The 24,411-nt window shown below is 41.0% G+C and overlaps 1 protein-coding gene across 19 annotated transcripts in view; it reads left to right on the top strand.

The window, feature by feature from the left end:
• WNK2 (WNK lysine deficient protein kinase 2) overlaps positions 1 to 24,411 on the top strand; it is a 112,894-nt gene that overhangs the window by 58,807 nt on the left and 29,676 nt on the right. For 12 of the 19 annotated variants that reach the window (XR_008329026.1, XR_008329025.1, XM_053377777.1 and 9 more), the window contains exons 12-25: positions 5,007 to 5,558; positions 7,266 to 7,277; positions 8,782 to 9,087; positions 9,707 to 9,756; positions 11,342 to 11,507; positions 11,713 to 11,829; positions 12,937 to 13,104; positions 13,286 to 13,331; positions 14,653 to 14,769; positions 15,726 to 16,774; positions 18,668 to 18,740; positions 20,374 to 20,429; positions 20,927 to 21,543; positions 24,083 to 24,297. Coding sequence is in view for 17 of the 19 variants with exons in the window: in XM_053377777.1 (XP_053233752.1) it covers positions 5,007 to 5,558; positions 7,266 to 7,277; positions 8,782 to 9,087; positions 9,707 to 9,756; positions 11,342 to 11,507; positions 11,713 to 11,829; positions 12,937 to 13,104; positions 13,286 to 13,331; positions 14,653 to 14,769; positions 15,726 to 16,774; positions 18,668 to 18,740; positions 20,374 to 20,429; positions 20,927 to 21,543; positions 24,083 to 24,297 (3,544 nt within the window). In the remaining 2 variants the exon portion in view is untranslated. The remainder of the gene's footprint in view (positions 1 to 5,006; positions 5,559 to 7,265; positions 7,278 to 8,781; positions 9,088 to 9,706; positions 9,757 to 11,341; positions 11,508 to 11,712; positions 11,830 to 12,936; positions 13,105 to 13,285; positions 13,332 to 14,652; positions 14,770 to 15,725; positions 16,775 to 18,667; positions 18,741 to 20,373; positions 20,430 to 20,926; positions 21,544 to 24,082; positions 24,298 to 24,411) is intronic. The other 7 variants (XM_053377772.1, XM_053377771.1, XM_053377783.1 and 4 more) reach the window with 4 other exon arrangements.

The raw sequence follows: 24,411 nt of genomic DNA, 5'->3' as shown, positions 1-24,411 counted from the left end.
TCTCTCAAGAAAATTATAAAAGTAGGAAAAGCAAACAAAAATCTAGGTTTTAACTATAAGAGAAGAAAGAGAATGTATTTGAACCAAAACTGTGGCTTGTCAGGATTGAACTTCAGCTTACTGAACCTCATCTATCATTGGTCTCAGTCACTGATTTAGCACTTCCGTTGCCTCAGATATAAAGGATAAACTGAGCTGGGCGTCATCTGCATACAAATGAGGCGTTGTTCCAAATCCCTGGATTACCTAGTGCAGTCAATTCATATAGATGTTTAAAAGTATGGGAGATAAAATGGAAACGTCTAGGATGCAATACCAAAAATGCTGTGGGGCTGAGGAGTAGCCTCTAAGTACCAGTATCTGGAACTGGTCTTCCAGTTGTTGAAACCAGCCCAGACATGGCCACTGTTACTGAAAAATTCCAGAGGCACACTTTACACCGTCTGTTCTGTTGAAGTTCTGGCTTTGTGTTATGTGCAAAGAATGACACTTTGTGCATCAACCTGGATAGCTCAGTTGGTTAGAGTGTGGGATGCCCGATTATCGTCTTCCAAAGCAACTACTCTATTCTGAACTTAAAAATGGAAAGTGTAATTCTGGTGGTCAACAAAAGAGGTTTAAAGACTGTCTCAAGGCAAATCTAAAAAAAAGTAGTATAAACACCGACAACTGGGAAACCCTGGCTGCGAGTGCTCCAGTTGGAGAACAGCCTTTACCAAAGGTGTCATGGGCTTTGAAGACACTCAAACTCAGAACGCAAGGGAGAAACATGCTAGGAGGAAGGCACGCTTGGCAAATCCACATCGTGATCAACCCCCGCCCAGGAACCAATGTCCCCACTGTGGAAGGACGTGTGGGTCCAGAATTGGCCTCCACAGTCACTTATGGACTCATTGTTAAAACCATGTTTACGGAAGACAATCTTACTCGGCTACAAGTGATCGCCGAAGAAGAAGGAGGTGCTGATAATGCCAAGGTTGCAATTTTGATCCCCATATGGGACAGCTGCATATTCCTGCCTTGCAGGGGGTTGGACTAGATGATCCTCAAGCTCCTTTCCAACTCTATGAGTCTATGATCTGATGGCGTGAGCTCTAGCCCACAATAAGTTCTGTGCCATAATAAGCCAGTTAGTATTTTAATGTTCCTCAGACTCCATTTGTTGTTATTGCTTTGCATTTTCTGAATGTATGCAAAAACAACTGAGGTAGGGAACAGTGGAAAGAGACTTCCAGCCGTAGGAAAAGCAAAGCAGGACAGTGAAAACAACAGAACAGCTGACACAAAGGGATTACCAAAGAAAAGCAAAAACAAAGACCAATCAACCAGTGAACCAAAATAGATAGCAATAAAGATAATGTTTGGGCTTCTTTGAATAAATTGTGTTATTTACATTCCTTGTTCTCCATTTGGTCTTAATTTTTCTGAATTGTTTTGTTGAAAATTTAATTAGTAGTAGGGTAGACAGGCCATAGATACTGAAAATTCTGCATGATGGACAAAATATGACTCCATTTCCCCCCATGAGCTCTCACTTACCTTCATCACCTCCCCCGCCTTCATTTCTTACTGTAGTGCTCAGGTTGTTACTTCCTTTAGCAGTAGCAGAAATATAGATGCTTTTCAGTGGCTTATAATAGATTTTCTGAACAATAAGTTGAAGGTGAACAAGTACCTTTGCTCCTTTTCTGACTGTATCAAAATGGGGGAGGGGACCCCACAATGCTTTTTTCCAGAACAGAAGATGCCTATTGAAGACAAGGTCCCTGGCCTGATTAGATTTTCCTGCACTTTGTTTCCTATGTTAAATCCACATGTTAAGTAATAGCTGACACTGCCTTATGTTGGGTTCAAATGCATTTGTCTCTTACCTAAGAGAGAGAGAGAGAGAGAGAGAGAGAGAGAGAGAGAGAGAAGGTGCCCACATATTTTGAAAGCATTTACATTTTCATTTTTTTTCATATATTTCATATATTCTTGAGTCTAAAAAATTGTGTGGGTATATCTCTCTATAACACACGATTTTTATTTTTTTCAGTATCTCTGCAAAATATTTCTTAACAGCTACACCAGTTGTTATGTCCATTTATTTTGCTGGTGCAACAAACTTCTTAAATTTTGAGCATTTAGTGTAATTGCTCCACCAGTATTTGTGAAGGAAACTTTCTGCTTCAGGACAATGGTTGTGTACAATATATTGCACACAAATACTAGCTTTTCAGCTTCCTGTCATCATCCCCTTCCTTTCCTCAAAAGCCAGTGTAAGGTTGGGTGACTCTTGAGATCAGCATTCCATGACACACAAAGGGTGAACAAGAAGGAAAAGATTGACAAATCCATGTCCCCAAAGAAGCACTTTGGGCACAGTGCCTACTGCACATGCATTCTCGCTTGCGCTAACACACAGACAAGTCCTTGTGATCTCAGTCCACCAGAAAGAATGTGATTGTCTGTACTGGTGAGTATGGATAAAGAGGTGGCAAATAAATCTTTTAGGTCAGTAGTAGTAGGACTGGCAATATCAAGCCACTCACCATGTTTTTAAAACTAAAAGAACAAGAAAAGTAAAAATGCAGAACACAGTGAGGCATACACATTGCTCAGACAATATTTTCAGAAGTCCCTTCATACTCTGATTCCCTCGGTTTTTTCCACAAAGTGGGAAATTTCAGCTGCTCTTAAAGCCCACATCAAATTAAAATTAGGATTCCAGGAAATTGGTTCTTTCCCCCTAAATGCTTAACTTAATATATAAGAATGGACATATAATTGAGGGGTAGAGAGAGAAGAAGAGAGTGGTTTTGTTCCTTACTCAAAGGAAAATGGCTCACTTATCTTCTGGATTTCTGCTCAGATTCCCTCCTGCCTTTTTTCCACTTGAGGAGATACGGTACATGTCCTGCTCTTTTTCAGAAGCTGAGTTGCTGGTAGCTTGGTCTGTATCCCATAGCCAAATTAAATTCTCCTGCTACCAATTGAGGCCTCCTCAGATAGTACATATAATATTAGAGAGTTTGTGCTCACCAATGCTAATTGCTTTCAATTTCCACATGGATTGGCTGTTCAGAGATAGAGGAGAGAAAGATTATCAAAGGGAGATAAGAGTGGGCAGTAAATAGCTTCATCTCTGTCAAGTGCTGAATCCTAGAGCATTCAACATGGAAGCAAACATGGGAGTAGAAATGCATTCTATACCTAGATACAACTGTTAGTCACCATAAGTGATGAAAGAAGTGCAATTTGTATCCTTGTATAATCAATTTTACCATTTCCAAAATTTTACACAACCGAGCGATCGTGCCTTTATTCAATAATGCAAACTATTTTAAAACATACATGCATTTTTTTTTAAAAATGTACCCCAGTATTTTTAGAACACAAGCTAGTGTGCAATAATACTTAAATGTGCATTAAATGAGGGAAGCAGGAGCTTCTAAAAATGGTTTAGTGCTGAAAATTCAAATGCATGTCAGTTTGCATGCCTGTAACTCCAAGGATTAATATCTTCAGTATCCTGTGATACACACACACACACACACACACACACACACACACACATATGCATTAAATGAGACTTTTTTGTTGTTCAATGCTGAACACTTTTGTGCATATCTGCTTGTAATGATTAGGATTAATCATACGTATATAGCTATCACCCAGTTTTTAAAAATGTATAATAAATGTATAAAATGTAGTACCTTGAATGGCATGCATTGGGGGCTTATTATGCAAGTTAAGTGTTTCTCAAACTATATGTAATTGCGTCCCAGCTTCTAATTGTAATTCAGTCTAACATGCTTTGCCCATCCTGAACTTCCTTAAGGATGCTTTCCCAGCTCTTACATCCCCTGCATTGCTTCCACCCACACAAACTGCAGTATTCTATCTCCCCTTCCTTTGCATACCTGCTTTCCCCACACCACATCGTCTCCAGTTGGAATAAAAGAACCCACAGCAGTTGGGACCTTTCAACACCCCCATCTTCCTTATCAAGGATTCTAGTGGATTTCCAATCCTCACTTTGGAAAATGCTGAATTTTAACACTTGCAGGTCTTCTACCAATACAACATGCAAACCCTTGCACAGACTTCTAGTTTGAGAAACACTGCAGTATTTTGATTTGTGGAAAACATTAAGCTGCATGCAGAAGAAAATAAGTTTGCCCTGACTTAGCTGTAAAATTGCAGTGACTTGCAGAAACTTCAATATGGGCAGAATCAGGGGTGGTGTGTCCTTTTTCACTGTTTGAGGCAAAACTGGAAATTCCGCCCTGCTGGCAGAAAAGCACCACCACCATCAACCCTGATTTCAGGCAAGATCACCAATTTTTAGTGAGGTATTGCCCAAAATGGATGTGATCTTGCCTGAAATTGGTGCTGATGATGCTGTGGAGGTGGTGGGGCCTCACCCTGCCTAATGCCTGGGCTGGCTTGGGTCAGGAAATTCTCCCTTCACTTCAAGTTACAAGAGTCTCTCTGCATAGCATGGCACTCTGCTGAACCGAACAAGAAAGCCTGTTCAAAATAGGAGCTCCATGTATACTGTATGTATAGTATACATATTTACATATGCATTATAGTATGTATATATTATGCACATATATATATATACACATACACACACACATATATATACACACACACTTTATACATGTGTATAGAAAAACTCTGAATCAGAGCAGCGGTATTTAGAACCTGTGTGTGGGAGATGTGCTAAACACCTGCCCAAAGATGTTTCTAGTGCAGGTACATAGAACGAGTGATTATTAATAGATTGCTGCATGATTAGTAAGTTTCCTTTGCAATAATTTTGAACTGCTCAGATTAACACGCAGTTGCTTTCAAGTCTTCTTCTCTGTTTGTTCTAAAATCAATCTTGCTTGCTCTCTGCGTACACCAAGAAAATGGGCGGAAATCACTATTCATCGTACTTATCATATTAGTAAGGCAAATGTGCCAGCCTGGAACGCTCTTTGCAATTCACGTAATATTATATTTTTTTTCAGATTCCTCAGTTTCCCGTCATTCCTGCAGTTACTCCTCTGGCAGGACTTGATAGCCACCCTCCAAACTTGTCTGATATACCTGCTGCAAATGCGCCCCCTATACCTGCTCCTTCTCAGTATTTTCCTCCAGCTGTGATTTTACCAAGCTTCCCCATGAACCCTGCTCTGCCACTGACATCAAATTCCCCTGCCCTGCCCATGCAAGCGGTCAACCTTCCTCATACTTCTGTGGCTTCCTTGGTCTTGCCCTGCCAAACAATTGTGCCAAATATGTCGGCTGCTCCAGTACCATTACTCGCTGTAGCTCCACCAGGAGTGTCAGCTTTGCCAGCACATCATGCAGTAGCCCAGCTCTCCCAGCAGCAGATGTACCAGGCTACCCTCCAGCAGATAATTCAGAATGAAGTTCTTCCCTCTCCCCATCACACCCAGAACATGCAAGCAGTTTCACAACAGCAGCAACAGCAGCTGCCTCCACTTCCTCAGTCACTTCAACCAAGCATAATTCATCCTTCAGAACAGACTATGTCTGCATCTGGGGCTGGTAATCAGGTAATCTGTTTGACATTGGACTTTCTCGGTACTAGAACATAGGAGTATCACTCTTAAGTAACAGTTCTGTAGCCTGTTTCACTATAAAAGCAAATAGGGGAATTTGCCCTGTGGAGGTAGAACCAGAAAACCCAGTCACTTTGGAAAAGGAATTTGTTTAATATAAGTCTTAGGGTGATGAAAAGTAGAATATAGCAAGTGGCTGGCAAATGATAGTTGATGGGCATCCATCAAGTGCCCCATCTTCTATCTCCTGTCGCAGGAGATGGTACAATATCTTATCAACAGTGAAGAAAATTTTGCTTTTGCAGTTAAGAAATAAATAAGTAGGTGATCTACACAGATCTACTTATATTTAATTCATTTATAATTTTGCTTATATACCACCAAAATTGCTTTAAAAGCAGACTGTTCTTCAACAAAGGGATTTTTACTGGGGACTAATTTCAGAAATATTATTTTGAGGATATTTATATATAATAGTAACCAATATTATTCTGCATTGTTGCAACTGCAGATTTTTAGGGTCATTAGCAATCAATACTAGCATTTACAGGAGACGAAATTAGGAGTCTCTTAATAAAACAAGTTTATAACAGAATATAGAATAAAAGAATATTAACCACAATTTGAGCAGAAATGAGATTATAATGAGAACGAAGACTGCTTAAGAATGATAAAAATGGGAATTTTATAAGAAGCCATTGCATTTTATCATTATCGTCCACCTTCTTAAAATTCATAACATTTCATCTCAACCTATTGTTCTGTATCTTCAGCTTTACTGTATCTAAGTTTCTGTCTTCAGCCATATATTTGGTACACATAGATTGTTTGTGAAGAACTTAAGTTCATGTGATTCCCACCTACCCTCCACTGAACCAATGGTATTACTCCCATTGGATTCCATAATAGTTGCACCGGGCCTTGTAGCTCTCTAAGCATTGCCTGTCACATACTGATAAACATCTATCAGTTTTGACTTAGATTCATGATTCCTTATTTGTTCTCAAAGGAGACTTGTGGTATATGATGAGGACCCTTGACCAGAAGATGTTTATGTTTTATGTCTTGCCATGGGAATGTGAAAAAATTGGCATCCCAGATTGCCTCTATTTCACTTGCACTGATTACTAAGTTAGTTTCTGTCTTCAGATTTAGAAATTTTGGAACTCCCTTGGCTGTAATTTAACTGTAATGAGTTGTAGCCAATAACTCGTCCTACTCAGAGTAGAGCCACAGACAGGAGAAGTCCATTGATTTCAGCAGGCCTACTCCAAGCAGGGCTAGCATTGCCTAGAACCCAGTCTTTTAAAATGGATCAAAAATATAGGCTTTCCTCATCTTTCCCCAGTACATGGAGATTGTGAAAGAACTGCTGTACTGGACTGTTGTGTCCACACGTTCCTTTCAAGGAAGCATTGTTCATTTTCACCCAAAATGAAACAATTATGTAAACTTGACAACATCCCTTTATATTAAATTTAAACTACTTTAAAACTATGTGCAGTGAATGCTAACAATGCAGGCTATTTTTTTTCTTTCTGTCTTGGCGTCACAACACACACTACATATAAAACGCACACAAACATCAATTATAAGGCACATTAATAGTACTAAAAGTGACTTTCTCTGTCTTCTGTGCTTTCCTTTGCTGCTGCTGCCTCTTCTATTGTGTCTCTCTTCTGTATCCCATCCCTGCTTCAGCTTCCTGCTCAGGTAAAGCTTGATTCAGTCATTTGAAACTTGCACAGTTCTAGCTTCTAGGAGAAATATATGCATAATGATGTGCCCATACTCAGTGCTGTTATGGAGAACCTCCCTTTTGTTACTGCATTGCAAGGGGTTGGACTAGATGGCCCTGGGGTCCCTTCCAACTCTACAATTTTATAATTCTGTAAATCATAGGTCATTTGTACACAAAGAAAGGGCTTGAAGCCCAATCTTAAACACTCATTTCAGTGAGTCTCTTTAGCGCAAACACTTTGAGGTGTTTGCTTCTTTAACTATGTAGGATTCAGTAATATAAGGCCTGAACACATGATTTTCATGACAAAATGACTGGAATTGGCGCAGAATACCTGTTGCATAACACAAGCATTAGTAGAACTCATCCTTTAGATTTAGAACTTGGAAGAATCCATTTCATCTGAAGCTGCTCTAGAGACCATCACATATTCCACACAGGGGATTTGTGGAATAAGTGGCATTATGTTTCTGTTTTCTGCCCCAAACATTTGAAGTGGTTTTCAAATACAATAACCAAATTAATATGTGCAAGGAAACAGAAGTCTATTTTTCCCACCACCATGTGCTAAACCATGGTTTAGTGCAAACACGGAAACGTGTGGGCTCGTGGAGCAGAGATTGTGTCGAATTCTCTGCTCTCCAGCAATTTTGTTGTTGCGCTTTGCTAAATAACTTCTCTCTGGAAGCCTGCAGTTTGCTCACTCATTCTGAGGCATGATTTGGCTTAGTGTTATGTGCAAACAAAGGTATAGTGTCAGCAATGTGTAAAGATGTGACATTATGCTTATTTTGTTGATTGTGGGGGGGGACCCTAGTTTTATATTAAAAAATCTACATCCAGCATTTAGACATTATGTCTTGATCCAGTTCCTAACTCTTGAACTGAGCCCCATTTCACAGAAATAACGATGTTGTGATTGTCTGAAATGCAACCACTCTCACCTTGTACATACAACTAAACTTCCCTGATGTGAGCTCTCTCACCGTGGGATAAGTTGGTAATCTTTATCATCCTGACAAGTTGTAAGGAGGGTGTGAATAGATCTGAGGTCTAGCTATGTGGTGAAATAGACATGTGTATGGGCTCTTAGAAGCTGCTTCATAAAATAAAGCATTTATGTGCAGCAACTTGCCATGCAGATCTGGTGATTTAACTCACAACTCCCTTTAGTAATCTGCAGTGGTGTGCTGAAAATTTTCAGATCTAAGTGGTGAGTTGTTGCATATGATAAGTCACTGTTTGTCTGAATGGGCCTTCCTTCCTTCCTTCCTTCCTTCCCTCCTTCCTTCCTTCCTTCCTTCCTTTGTTTTTCAAAACAAAAAGCACTTAAGTATGGTTTCATCACACTACACTGCAATGATTTGTATTAAAAAGGTTTTTTTTATTTAAAACAGTTATGAGTTTAGCTATGTGAATTATTAATATCATAAATGGAATTGATGTTACTAACAGGTGTGTGCTATGTTGCAACAGATTATTGGACACCCCCAGTATACTGTGGATATTGGGACCCAGATGCCTGCATTGCCAGTGCAGCCTTCTGCAGTTATGTCACCACCACTGCAGTTGCAGCCTGAAGCATTGCAACCCTGTATTGGTCCAGAAGGTCTTCCACAAAGCACCATTGCTCCATCAAATGCAGCAATGCCTATAGATCATGGGCTGCCTCTCCAGTCTACTGGTTATCTGCCGCCTCAGCCAGATAATCACCAGCCTCTGGGCCAGCAGGTCCAAACTTCATGCCCAGTTATGCCACAGGCTACAGAATCTTCTCAAGAGGTAGTACTTGTTTTTTTTGCTAATGAATCCTTAGTGCTGTTAACTATCAGAAAATTCATTGGTCTAGTTGAATGAGCTGTTTTCTCAATTGCCAGGGTAGAGTCTCCTAAAATCAATTCACCTCCTGTGAATGTTTTATGATCCTCCTCTCAATGACATTTATAAGTTCTTTATAAGAAATAATTCAAAATCTTCATTCTTCATATTTATATTTATTCCACAGCTTTCTGAGTACCTTCCGTTCCATAAACTAATGCTTCTTTATTCAGTTTCCCACCACAATAGCATAGTGATAATAATATAAAGTGACCTGGATTTTAAAGATTGGTCTTTTGTTAGTCTTTGGCTGAAACTTGCCACTGCGGATATTACCAGCTGATTCATCTGATATCAGTGCTAGCACATGATGCTGCTCCATAGGGGGAACAGCTTCAAAGGCATTATGACTAGTAATTTCCTCAAAGAGAGGGTGTCCTCAGAGATTGTTTGCTATGCTGGCACAGAGTTGGCCATTGAAATCAATGGGAATTACAAGTGCTAGCCGTGGCTGGATTTGCACACAAATATTAATTTTGAAGCATGCCTCTGGTGAAAAAACTGTTTCTTCTTTCCATTTTAGGAGCATGGAATAATGGAAAAGCAGCAGTCACTATCACAGAGCTGTGAAAGGTATCCTCACCATTTGTCTAGTACAGTGGCATACCAATCATTAACTGTTATCATGTCTACACAAGAGGATTTGAAACGTTTTCTAGGGCAGGGGTGGAGAACCTCCGGCCAATCTTTGTCCACTCAGGAGTCCAGTTTGGCCCACAAACCCATTTCCCCAAGCCTGTCAATCATCCTACATCCCTTGTGATGTCAACTGATAGGTGGGAGGATGAGGGTTCAGTTCTGCATTGGGTGTGGGTGCCTGTTCCCAGAAGGTGCACACAGCCAAACTAAGCAGGAATTAACCTCTACTCAACAGCTGGGGTTAAATCCTGCTGGGAACAGGCACGTGCAGCCAAAGCGAATACAGTGGTACCTCGGGTTAAGTACTTAATTCGTTCCGGAGGTCTGTTCTTAACCTGAAACTGTTCTTAACCTGAAGCACCACTTTAGCTAATGGGGCCTCCTGCTGCCACTGCGCCACCAGAGCACAATTTCTGTTCTCATCCTGAAGCAAAGTTCTTAACCCGAGGTACTATTTCTGGGTTAGCAGAGTCTGTAACCTGAAGCGTATGTAACCCGAGGTACCACTGTATTTAAAATGCAGGCTTCTTTTTCCCACCCCACCCCCCACTCCTGGTTAGAGAAAGAAGCATTTTGCTGGCCCTATGCTTAGCTGTTTCCAAACAACAGGGGCTAGCAAGGAGCCTAGGACTGGAAAAGCACTTATTTCTCCCCTCTCTCTGGGACTGGGGGAGAAAGAAGCCTGCCATTTACATCCTTGGTTTGTGTATTCTTGTTACACCAGAGAAACAGGCACATGAAGCCAAAGAACCCCTGCGAAACACCAAGCATGGGGCTAGCAACACCCCTGCTGCTGCAGTTCCCAAGACTGTGCTGATGTGTACCACAGAAACATTTACTAATAATGGAGAAATTGTATTTTGGACAACTTGTCTTCCACTATTGATCATCTCATCAGAACACCATTTTAAAAACACTGTTCCAGACCCCCCCCCAAAAATCTTCAGTTTTGTTGTTGTTCTTAGTCATTATGTTTCCCAAGGTACACTGTGAGAAGAGCATGAGGATATTTTTAATTAAAAATGTAAATGCATTTAAACAACTGAAAGAAATAGTTGTCCATCTGATGTCTGTTTCCTAATTTGATATGAGGGACTTTGATTTGAGCAAATTCTGTGCAATCAAAGCCTGGATGAAAAAGGAAGCACAGAATCTTATATTTTATTTATAAATATCCTCTTCTACCAATGCATAGCTTGGGACCCTCCAAGCCAAATGTAGTTTGCCAGTAGGTCACCAAGTGAGTACTGCTTCTCAGTAGGTTCTGGACAAATAAAAAGAAATACTAAATTTAGACACATTGATGGATAGATCTGTCAGTGAACATGGCAGTTAAAATTCATAGTAAAAATCTTGCTGTCAGCATTAGAGACGGAATACCTAATGAGGTGGACCTTTGATCTCTTGCAAAAAGGCATGTTCTGAAGAGTTTGTGCTGATTTTGAGGGGGAGCTTTTAAAAGAATGCTTCATGGTCATACTATTTGTCTTCTGTCTTCATTTTACTCCTTATTGCAAAGTTACATGAGTCCTGATGTGGCTTCTGGTAAAGAGATGAGTGACAGTTTTGAAGGAACAAGTGGAAGTAGTAAACAAGAAGGAAAATCTTCCAAGAAGCATAAGAAATCAACACGTACTCGTTCACGCCAGGAAAAATCCAACAGGCCCAAACTGACAATTTTAAATGTAAGTCAGCTACATTTGCTTAAGACTTACTTATATATTTATATTCCTGTTCTACCCATGCATGGGTAAAAGGTACTATTCCTGGCAACCCTGAAATTTCTGGTTGGGAGAATTACTTTGATGACAGAATATTTATGAATGAGATGTTTTTGCCACCCTGGGCTCCTTTGGGAGTGTTAGAAATAATTATTGATTCTTTTTATAGGTATGTAACACAGGGGATAAGATGGTGGAATGCCAGCTAGAAACACACAATCACAAAATGGTTACATTTAAGTTTGATTTAGATGGCGATGCACCAGAAGAAATTGCTACTTACATGGTAAGACCTTTCTTTAGATTCATTAGCTGAATTGATGCCACCGCCTTCTTAGTACAGCCACAGAAAAGTATTTCTGATCATTCAGAAGGGAGCTATTGAGACGCAACCTGATTTCTGTTTAGCATCCCATTTCTGGATGTGTGTTTGGTGCCCAGTATGGTGCTGATAGACACCCTGACACCCATGGAAATCACATGTCAAGGCTCCCTACCCCTCCTATTTTTAATTATTTTTAACTTCTTCTTCTTTAAACCTTCTGAGTGGGCTGGGATCACCTCAAAGCAAATGGCTGGCCTCTTCAAATTGACCCTGGGACCCATATGGACCCAGAGGAATTCTTAGGAAGTGAAGATGTCTGATGGCTGCAAGCTGATGCTTTGCTCTGCAGTGTGCTCATCCTTCCAGAAGAAGAATAAAAGGGGTCTCTATGTTGATGCCTGGTAAGCAGGGAGGGGAAGCTAGACTTAGTCTATACACACAGGCTAATAGTAAGAGAGGATGTTTTTTACCTCCCTATGAGTGACCCACTTTTGCACTCTTCTCTTTACTGTTTGGGAAGTCAGTGTGCCGTGTGGAATGAGAGGTACTGTTCCGGCCTTCATACATGCTAGTCACAATTTATTGCTGTTGCATATGTGCAACAGATGCTTCAGCTGTTCATGAATACTGCTGCTAATTTGGCTCAGAGATATTCAATATGCTATCCTTAATTGCTCTGGCATAAGCAGGGCAAGTTGAAAGTTCCCAGTGACCCATCAACTAGTCCTTGAAGCTTGTGCATATTTTGAAATGCCTCTCATGCAGTAATGCATTCATTTACTGCTTAATCAAGATAGGTCAGTTACATAAGAGCAATGAATAATTTCTGTAGCTTTGCTCAGCTCTGTTGGCCAGGGAAAAGATCCGTTCATTTCAAATGTAAAGCATAAACTATGGTTCATACACACCCAGTTCCATATATGTGGAACTTCTTTCCACTGCATGCTATTTTTAAAAGATTTAAATTGGCCATACAGTTACTTCTTGTTATGAAGTTACTACAGAGCAAACACTAGAGAGAATGCAGTTTTAAAAAATAAATATACATATATCTGTGTATCCCTGTAGGTAGAAAATGAATTTATATTGCCTACTGAGAAAGAGATATTTATAGAGCAACTGAAAGAAATCATTGACAAAGCAGAAGATATGCTTAGTGAAGATACAGAAGGGGAACGAAGTTCTGATCAGGGTGCAAGCCCTCAGCAAGACACCTGCAGGATGGAAAACAATGAGGTATTGCTAAAAAAAACCCAACCCACCAAAGGTAGATGAAAGTCTACTCTAATTGTCTTCAACAGCTTCCACTAAAAGAACTATGTGATAGTATAATATTTTTTGCTTATTACATTAAGCAGAACTTTCAACCACAGATAAATGCCTGCAGACTACTAATGGTCTTTTTCATTTTAAATAGGTGAATCGGCAATCCCAGGCAAGAATGCCAGTGTACCAACAGAATGGTAAAAGTGTTTCCATGATTATATGTGTCAACCCGCCCCCCTAAAAAACCCTGTAAAGCAATTAATCTATATTGGATATCACTGACAATTATCTATTTTTAGAGTTCATCAGCCCAGCCACTAAACATTCTACAGAGCAAGCCCCAAGCTTAAGTCTGATTAGTGTCACAGGGGAACAGTCTTCCAACTGCTATTAGTCTTGCTAGATGGCACCATCACATTAAAGGGAAATGAGCACTGACTGATTGTTCTCCCTATTGCAAGTAATGTTTCTTCCTGACTCTTACTTACGTTGGCAAATCAGTTATGAATATCATAGTAGCACTGTGCTAGTGACACTTCCATCCTTTAGAATACCTTTCCACCTCAAAAGAGGTTTGTCTCTACATGTGCATATATGCACTACTGCAGACATACAAGATAGGTGTAAGCATATTAACTGTGGCTTTCTGGTAGTCTACAGGTTTTGGCAGAAGATGAAATCTAAAACATAACTAAGCCTCAAAATCCTGCAAAGATTGCTTCTAGCTTTCAATTCACTTATTATGGGTGCTATTCTAAATTTTGTTCAGAGTAAGCCTGCTGAAATTAATGAACCCAATCTTGTCATGTTCTGAATGCAACACTGTGTTTCTGTGCACAATTACTGGCACACGGTGAGATTTATTTCTGAGTAGGGATGGCAGGGAAATTCAGTTCTGTTTGCATTTAAAAGTGAACCTACCTTGCTCAGACTTTCTGAAAAAATATATGAACCGAAACACTGCCATCCATCAGAATTCAGACTTTTCCAAATTTTGCAATGCAGTTCTCCAGTCCAATAATGTTTACAAAAATGCATATACTACAATGAAATGTGCATAAAAATGCAATATATCAGGGGAAATTGCTCTGCGTATATTCCACAGAACTCTGTACAAAAATGTGTATATTAGGAGAAACTTACTAATGAATTTTCATGATGACTTTTTTAAAGAAAAAAAAATTCAAACTCCTATGGAAATGTGGAGAACTGAATTTAAGATGGATAAGAAATTGGGAGAAACTGATATTGGCATGTTTGCCCATCCCTGTTCTTGAAGAAAGGATTAGGCTGCAAGCATGACAGTAGCTACTGCTCTAGACTTCATTATTTCCACCAGCCTTGTGGAAGCATCATATTTAAAGTGGTAGTCCTGCATTATTGTTTTTTGAATTTCTTCTTGAAATTAAAGACAGTGTATCTTTTGCATTATGTGCTGATTTCATTTGAGCAATATCAGCCTCTTGCCCGTGTTTGATATAGAAATAGTGACCATTCCAACCCTCCTTTTGTGATTAGTTCTGCATACAGGAAAGCGGTGGTTTATCATTTGTCCTGTTGTGGAAAATCCAGCGGCTGAAGCACCAGAATTCACCTCATCAGCTCCTCAAAGTGCAAAACAGGCCGACGCTCCAGGTACTTGAGAACTTTAAAGATTTAAGAACAAATCATAGAATTCCTATATGTTCCTGTCCTTCCAGGCACTTACACAAAAATCATAGCATAAGATAGAAAACTTGCTACCTTTTAAAAACTCATTTACTATTTTTCAAAAAGGAAACACATGGGAAAGTGAACAGAAACAGCAGGAAAGCATTTAAAACTAACTACGTGGCCAATAAAAATATATTTGGATTTATTCAAGATACCATCTTCAGGATTTTCATTTCTTTTGTCACCAGGGTTTGATGGGCCACAATCAATAATGCAGAGGCAGCTGCATGCAGAAGCCATCCACAAATGTGTGGGTCCCATAGCTTTAAAGTAGCAATTAGCTTTCCCCGGAAAAGGCATTTATTTCAATCATTCATTACTCAAGAGAATTGGAATAGCCAAGGGCAAGCGGAACAAGTTAGAGGCAAATTAGTGTCAAAACCTTGCTACAAAAGAGTACGCATTTATGAACATTGAACTGGATCCTTTTTGTTTTACATGCGTAGATGTAATTGAAGTTCCTGTCACATAAATGAATTTTAAAGACTCTGTAATGCATGCACCACCTTGTTATTAATCTCAATTTTCCAGTTGGTTGAAATGGGGCAGTGCATCATTACTACTAATAGCCAATAAAGGGCAATCCGTCTTACATTAGAAAAATTGCTATATATAGCTGTAATAGTAAGCAAGAGTAGCCTGTCTTTATGATCATGTTTTAGCTGTAGATGTAAAACAAAATGTATACAATATTCTTGTTTACATACAGAAAATCATCTGTTTTAAAACTGCTTTAATACAAGGAGAGCACTTCAGCTGTTTAAAGCGTTTTATCATTCTGCTCTTACATTTCTGGCCCTATGTTTGAGGCTCCATTTGAGGCTACAAACGGAAGTGCCATTCTCTGAACTCAAGGTTTCCTTTTCTGTTATTTACAGATGTAGAACAGTCGGATGATCAGCAGCAGAGCTCTACAGCAACAGACAAACCCACAAACACAGCCCATCAGCAGCTTTCAGGTCAAAGGAGCGCTACGGACAGCCCCAAAGCAACTCCTTCTCCTGCTCCTGCTCCTCTGACACAAGTTTCCACTGCAGCACCAACCTCCCTTCCACAGTTCCAGCCAGAAACATCCACTGCAACACCCCCAGTGACGGCTCCATGTGCTCCAGAACAGGTTGCTGACAACACAGGCCAACCAGAGTACCCTCCGCAACAACAGCCTGTTGTATCCAGTCAGCCTGGTACACCTGCTGCCCCCAGTGCAACTTCACTCGAAGAACGTCCTGAGGCTCAGCTTCCTCTAAATCCCCCATTGCAGGCACTCCAACGAATAGATGAAAACCCGTGTGTCCCTGAGTCAGAGGCTGAACAGGGGACTGCTGGGCTGCCAGAGCCGATCCAGACTGTTCCTGCACAGGCAGCAGAAGCCTGCCCACTCCCTGCTGTCTCTGATGCGACTATTTTAGAACACCAGCCTCCAACACAAATCCTCAACTTGCCAGACAGCAGTCAGCCTAGTCAGATGCCTCCTTCTTTTGCAAGCCAGGCAGTTCCTGTGTCTGCTGTCCCCAATCCTCTGATTCTAGCAGCACCTCAGCTTTCAAGTCCCCCTCACTCATCAGCAGCTACATCCCAGTTACAAGCCCAGTCCCAGCCCTCGTCATCCGCTGGCCTTGCAGTTAGCGGGCTTCAGCCGCCTTGTGCTGTAGAATCAGACGGTGAAGGGCCACCAAGAGTTGATTTTGCTGACAACACAATAAAGAGTCTGGATGAGAAGCTGCGCAACTTGCTCTACCAGGAGTATGTCCCGACATCTTCTGCATCTGCAGCAACACCGGACAGCTTTGTACCTATAGACCAAGGAGATGGTGAATTTAACTTGGCACCTTTGCCTGCGCTTGTGTTGGACCTGAAAGTTCCTGCAGCTGCCATGGATGTTACGTCAGCTGAGGATCAACCTGAACTCACCACGTCTCCTGTTCCGGCAAGTCAACCTGTGGCTGTGGTGCCTGTGGTACCACTGACACAGAAATCATGCAAACCTCTGCTAAGAGTGCTGCAGTTTATGGGCTTTGTAAACCAGAATTCAGAAACGAAGAGCCAATGGTAGCCTTTTTCAAACTATTGCACTTGTTATTCTGTGTGGTCTGCTTCACAAAGCAAATACATGGTTCTCAGTTATTGGTGCAAATTTAAAAAATATTCTTTCTTTGTGGTGTACAATACATGCCTTCATCAAACATTGCAAACTCACTGTCATTATCCTTAAGAGACAAAAACCAAACTTGTCATTTGAGAGGGGTGCATTGTGTTTCAGGCTATTTGAGGTCTAACTACCAAGATAGTACAAAGTCCTCTTAATATTTTTTTTAAAGTAAAGTTTACTTCCTCCTCCACTCAAAATGTTCTATGCACAGAGAGAAAAATCTGGTGCCCATGATCAAAATAAATTCTAATGTGTTGTTACCATTGGACCTTACTTTCTGAACATTGGTGAAACCAAGCCTTATTTTAAACTTAACAGTTTTTTAAGCTAAGAGATTGTTTATTGGAATATGAGAATGAAAATAAGGTATACTGCATTCATAGCCTTATTTCTGTCATTTGGCTGGCTGCTCATTATTTGATGTATAGGATTTTGCCAAAGGTGAGATCAAGGTAGGAATTCTGTGCTCTTCCTTCTTCCCAAGTCTAATGAAGAAGTCTGCATGTAGATATTGACTCTGCAATATCTTTTGCCCCTTTCTAGTGGGTTCTATTTCCCAAGGAAGATTTCCTGTTCCGATAAACACATTTATCAGTACATTTATTAACTTCTTCCTGTAGTGATAGAAGTGAGGAGAGGCGTGCACAAATCTGACATCTGCTCCTAATCTCACCCTGGGAAGAATTTGGGGCAAAGTAACAAGTGTGGGACATGGGTGGCGCTGTGGGTTAAACCACAGAGCCTAGGACTTGTCGATCAGAAGGTCGGCAGTTCAAATCCCCATGACGGGGTGAGCTCCTGTTGCTCGATCCCTGCTCCTGTCAACATAGCAGTTCGAAAGCATGTCAAAGTGCAAGTAGATAAATAGGTACCGCTCCGGCGGGAAGGTAAACGGCGTTTCCGTGTGCTGCTCTGGTTTGCCCTATTAGTGCAGTCTGGCACCTCCTGGGTGCCATAACCACATGAAATGCCTATCTTCTTTATAAGGCGTTAATCAGGGGTGGGCCAAAGGCGAATAACAAATTCAATTGATTATCCTTGGCATATGGATGATTTCATAATCGTAACTAGATTCCCCCAGAATTTACTAAAAATTGCAATATACACCTAAACACTCCACACATATTATGTCATACTTATGACTCGAACACTGGAATTTAATGAATTGATGTTTGTGAGTCGAGAACCCACCACCCACTTAGGGATAAATAAGACACAAGGACACATGTATTTTAGGTTAATGGGCTAAATAAGGCCACAGCTTTATTGGTTACAGCATGTAAGTGGTATTGGCTTAGGCATTGGATCAAACAATCAATATATGACTCCACCCAACTCAGTGGGGAGTCATTTGAAGGTTAACAAACAGTGGGAGGAGCTTGTTGATGCAAATACAACTGGAAGCTTCCCCTGACGTCACTGGGGGTCGTGCCATGGCCCTAGCCACCAGCAGGGCGTCGGATAGGATCCACGACCCCCAGATTCAGCTATCTAAGAAAGACTAACATGGAACCTGGAAAATGGAAGAAAGCAGGTTACTGGTGTGTGATATACCTGTTTTAGGATAAATATGAAATAAGCTTGAGAGACGATGCATACATATTTCTATGTAAATCAAACATTCTGCTTTCTTTTGAAAGGTTAATTTGTATTATGGTCCTTTTATTAAAGGTGAGAAAAGCAGAAGTTACTTCTACCAGCATCCAGCCCTCAGAAATAACTCATGGATCAACAAGCAGAGCAGGTAGCATCAATGAATTTAATGTCTATTCTTCCTAATAGATACCCTTCAGACCAACTAACGTCAATGACTGGCAATAATTCTAGGAATCAAATTATGTGCAGTTGGGAATGTTCCTTCAGATATAGCTTCAGCAACTACATCAGAAACTTAAATATTTGCCTTAATTCATATGTAACTACTTCCTAATTATGCATAAGAATATGTTATAATATATCTAAATTTTTAACATATGATACAAAATATGGTACATTTAAACCCAGTTTGGGTAATACTTGTCCCAACATGTAATGTGTGAATGAGATCACATTAATTTGACCACATGGCCTGGGCCGATAAGCATTATAATTATGTTTTAAAAAGAGGCAAGCATTATACAAGTGTTATTAATCCAGGGCAAAAAAATCATCATCATCATCAACAACAGCCAGTATTAACCTGTCACAATAGCAAAGAAAAGATTTAAGGAAATATCACAGGCATCTTTATACAGAATCTGATTGAGATTTCCGGTTGCCAAATTACCTGACCTGTGTACATATATACCTCTGACCCTTCTAAGGAGTCTTAATGTGGCTGGAGGTGGCATGTGCAGACTGCATGACCATCTGTGATCTGCATAACTTTCCCAGTATGAACTGGATGCTATAGCGTAGATGCAAAAGGTGGAGGTTTGAACATGCTTACCTATTGTGTTCAAAGTCAGTCCACCCTCGTATTTTGAAATCTAGAATACTGAAAGTAATTTGTCATGGACTGGGAGGATGTAAAATGTGTAGATGCAGCCTGATCTGCCGAGGAGCTACATGTATTAATCTCACCCACCATGGGCACATCTCCTTCCTTTAGACCTTGCTTCCATAGGGTGAATGCATGAAAAAGCAAGGACAATTATCGCACATATAATATTGGAATCAAGCCTACAATTCAAGCTTACACATGTTGGATGTTTTTGCGTGTAAGCTCTAGTGCAAATCAAACACCCACAAATCAGACACTGGGGCTGATCATGTGCTCACTGTGGGTGGGGCAAGCAGTTGTGATCTCATTCCTTTATCACATATATTCAATTGAGCTGCCCAGGAAGCCCTTTTAAGGACCAAAATATAGGGTGTAAAAGATTTTATAAGGAAAAGGCTTATCAGAGCTGTTAATCATATCCATTGCGTGCAGATAAACATCCAATTCTTTCCATTAAAGCCTTCTTAATCTTTTTCACTCAATTCTACAGAGAAATGTGGAAATGCCCAGTTCATTACACTGAAAAAGAATATTCAAATGTGGGGGAGAGAGCTCCTGTGCTTGGGTCTCGCTTGCAGATTTCCCATGGGCATCTCGTTGGTCACTTGTGAGAACAGAATGCTGGATCAGATGGGCCAGCAGGCTCTTCTTATAGTCTTACATCATGAACGTTGGGATGGTTTCAAAACTTGCATCTGCCATCTTAATTTACATTGTGTTCTATAGACATGAGCTGTAATCTTGCACATTGCTATGACCCATTGACAACGGGATTTCAGCCTTGTGCAGCATCTATGCACGATACCATTAAGATATGCGTGTGTTGTGTGTTCTTTTTTTAAAAAATATGTCTGCTCATATGTGTGTCCATTTTTGTTTCCAATGCATTAAACAGGACAAGCTGCAAACATTACTTCCGCTTCTGTTGGCACACCATCAGGACTCCCTCAGGTATTCTGAACTTACAATTTACCTGTGTATTGTTTTCCTTTCTACATTGTCATCTCATTCTTACAGCACTTGGTGTTAGAGCACCTGCTTTACATACAGGAAGTCCCAAATTCAATCTCTCCCATGTCAAGATAGGGTTGGAAAAGACTCCTGCTGGATACCCTGAGTTGCTGCCAGTCAGTATACAGAAACTGACAAATGATCTGGCACACCACAAGGCAACTTTCCATGTTCTGGTGTACTAATCAAAACTAGGGCTGGTGACATAGGGTTATATCCAGTGCTGCACAAGCCACTCACCCTTTCTCTGCACCCACAGATCTGACTCAGAGGGTCCCCAATCATTGAGCAGATTTTGAGGGTGTGTGGTAGGCTGGCGAGGGAAGAGGAAAGTGAAGTTCCGCTGCATAAGTGGAAGTCCGTCACACAGGTGTAGCAGCAGCATTAGATACAACCCATGTTCTCCAACTAGACTGTGTTCTTGTATGTTACTTCAGGTTGCTCAGAAAGATGCTTCTAAGAGGAGTGAAAAGGAAAATACTGCGCCGTTACTTGAAGAGAAAAGTAAATCTGAAAAGGATGACTCTGTGGACTCGAGCTGTAGTGAGAAACAAGCTGAAACACACGACAGCACACCAGCAAAAACTATTGGCAGATTTTCAGTGGTCAGTACACAGGATGAGTTAACTTTACCACCTGTGCATTCCTTGAGATACTCTGCGCCACCAGATGTTTATTTAGATGATCAACCTTCTAGCCCTGATATGAAGACTTCTTTGCGGCGTGTGCAGACAGCATCCTCTATCGATGTACTTTGTGGTCAGGATTCTAGTGATTCTGGCGATGAATCTCTTCAAAGGAAACCATCTGCAGCTCCACCATCACCACAGAGCAGTAGTGCAGGAAATGACTACGTGAAAAAGACCTCATCTTTTCTGCAAAAGTCTGGAAAGTCCAGTTCACAAGGCCTTGATTCTCCTAATGGTCATGGATCAAAAATCCCAACCATCAACATAACTTCTTTCCATTCACAATCATCATATGTGAGCAGTGACAATGACTCGGAGTTTGAAGATGCAGACATGAAGAAAGAATTGCAGCACCTGAGGGAAAAGTATGTTTCATTTCCATCAGAAAGTCTGGTGTCATTTTGTGCGTTTGTGATATTTTTACAGCACTTAATCCGTTTCTGTTTCTTTCCTGCGTGTTTACTACAAGTTGGTGTTGCTTGATATTCCAAGTAAATCAACTTCCTTCCTTTGGCCTAGTTCTCCTGAGCTGGCAGTCAAGTGTCTGGACGGCATCACGTAAGGTGAAAGGTGAAGGACTGAGGTTGAAGGATGGCTTCAAAGGAGAATTAGACAAATACATGGAGGCTGTCAGTGGTTGCTAACACTGATGCCTATGGACCTCCATTGTTAAGAGGCCGCATGCCTCTGAATACCAGTTGCTGGAATTCAGGAGAGGAGAGGGCTCTTGTGCTCAGGTCCTGCTTGCAGACTTCCCATGGGCATCTGGTTGGCGACTGTGAGAAATGGAGAGTGGACCCAGTGGCTGGTCTAGCAGGCTCTGGTTTATGTTCTTCAGTTGGAGCAGTTTATTCCCCTTCTCTTTATTTTATAGGTGTTTTCCATTGTTGAAGATTATAGGCCTTAATATATGAACCTCACACTTAGTCTGAAGTGGTAGAGTCCCAACACAGTAAGAACTAGGCCTATATCAGAACATCTGAGAAGCAACAAGGTCATCATGACCCATGACACTTGTGGATGATATCTTAATATAAAGTAAACACAGTTTTTCTTTCCATTAACAGGACACGTCTTCCAGCTCCCCCCCCCCATGTCCCTAAAACTGTTCCTCTTTCTCTCACTATTCTGTTGCCCTCATCTAACTTCATGTGAAGCTTTGATCCTGTCCTCTTCTAAAACCACATAGCCATCTTCCTTGACATTTCTCCTCCTTTCCATCACAGTATCAACCTACGCCTTTCATCTAACTCCTCCCCTTCTGTATTCATATATGCCACTGTTCACCCTAGTCTCCCTCTCCAATTTCTCTTCTGACCTTTAACTCCTCCTAGTACATTTTGCATATTTCAGCTTTCTTCTTACTTTGTTTCCTTCAACTCTGCTGTTGATCACATTACATTACATTTATTTAGTTACTTAATTTCTACACCACCCTTTCTCCCAACGGTCGCCACCTTCAGCATTTCACTAATGCTACTTTCACCCAAATCACCAGTAATTTACTTGTGGAGAAAGGGAGGGTGCTCAGGAAAGCCTTGCACACTTATTTCTTGTCCAACAGCTGCCCAACAGCCCTGCAGTGCTGCCAGTTGGGTTTTACTATTCCGTAGAAGCTGTACGCCAGCTCACTTGGCCAATAAAGTGAGATGAGCGCTGCAACCCCAGAGTCGGTCACGACTGGACCTAATAGTCAGGGGTCCCTTTACCACTACCACCCTGTTTTGGTTGCCTACAGCTCCAGAAAAGGAGGAGCAACCAGGACTATTCAATTAGTTGTTCAATCCTGGCATCCTGGACCAGTGCACCTCCAGCCAATCCATCGCCATTTCTTACCATGACTACTGCAACCTTCTCCTGTTTGGTTTTCTGTTTTCTTAACTTGGTCCCCCCCACCTCTATTCCACACACTTTCAAAATAATTCACCCTTTTCATTGCTCTTCTCATGCATCATTCCTTTTTAGAGCTCTTCACTGGCTTCCTGTCCACTCCTGCATTATGCACAAGCTTTTCATCATTAACTTTTAATAGCCTTCATGGTCATGCCTCCTTTTCTTTTCTGTGTGTGTCCCAGGGTGGCATCATATGACTGGTTTTCTATTGAAATATTTGCTTAACTCAGAGTTTGGGATATATCTCATGCAGTGTGCATGAAAAAGGCTGCCTGTGATCCTAATGTGGATACTATGTACAAATTATATATTAGACATATGCGCTCTCTCTCTGTGTGTGTGTGTGTGTGTGTGTTTGTGTGTGTGTGTGTGTCTTTTATGCACACACATGCACACAGCCTTCTGGATTAGGCAAATGACCCATCTAGTGCAGAATCCTGTTCTTACAGCTGCCAAACAGAAGCCTGTGGGAAACCTGCAGGCAGGATCCAAGCACTCGCCCCTCCTGTGGTTTCCAGCAACAAGTATTCAAAAGCATTGCTGCCTCCAACTGTGGAGGCAGAGCATAGCCATCATGGCTAGTAGCATCCCATAGCCTTCTCCTACTTAAATCTGTCTAATCCTCTTTCAGAACCATCCAGCTTGGTGACCATCACTGCCTCCTGTTGGAGTGAGTCCCATTGTTCAGCTGTGCGCCGCATGAAGAAGTCATTTATTTTCTCTGTCCTGAATCTTCCCAACATTCAGCTTCATCAGTGGTCCATGAGTTCTAGTGTTATGAGAGAGGGAGGAAAACTTTTCTCTATGTGCTTTCTGCATAATTTTATAAACGTCTTATCAGGTCACCTCTTATTCACCTTTTCGCCAAACTAAAAAGTTGCAAACTTTCTTCATAGGGGAGTTGCTTCATCCCCTTGATTATTTTCGTTGCCCTTTTCTGAACCTTTTCCAACACACACACACTTAAGCAGCACTTTGAATTTGATGTAACAACCTGTTTCTGTTCTTCAGACACATGAAAGAAATTACTGAGCTGCAGACTCAGCAGAAGAAAGAAATAGAAGCCCTGTACATCCGACTGGGGAAGCCTTTACCACCAAATATCGGGTTCCTTCATTCTGCCCCGCCAACTGGCCGTCGACGAAGAACCAGCAAGAGCAAATTAAAAACTGGGAAATTAATAAATCCTGTTGTTCAACAGCTCAAAACAACAACATCCAGTACAAGTACGTACATCAGATAACTTTCTCCTATGAGTAGCTTTACCAGTGCTATCCTTTTGCTGCCACATGTTTACGAAGTGCACATGATGTGTAGTGAAAAGCATCTGTGTCAGTTTT

Source organism: Podarcis raffonei, chromosome 2 (genome assembly GCF_027172205.1).
Source record: "Podarcis raffonei isolate rPodRaf1 chromosome 2, rPodRaf1.pri, whole genome shotgun sequence".
Lineage (NCBI taxonomy): Eukaryota > Metazoa > Chordata > Lepidosauria > Squamata > Lacertidae > Podarcis > Podarcis raffonei.
Note: the sequence above shows the minus strand (reverse complement) of the source record. Positions and strands in the feature narration are given on the sequence as shown.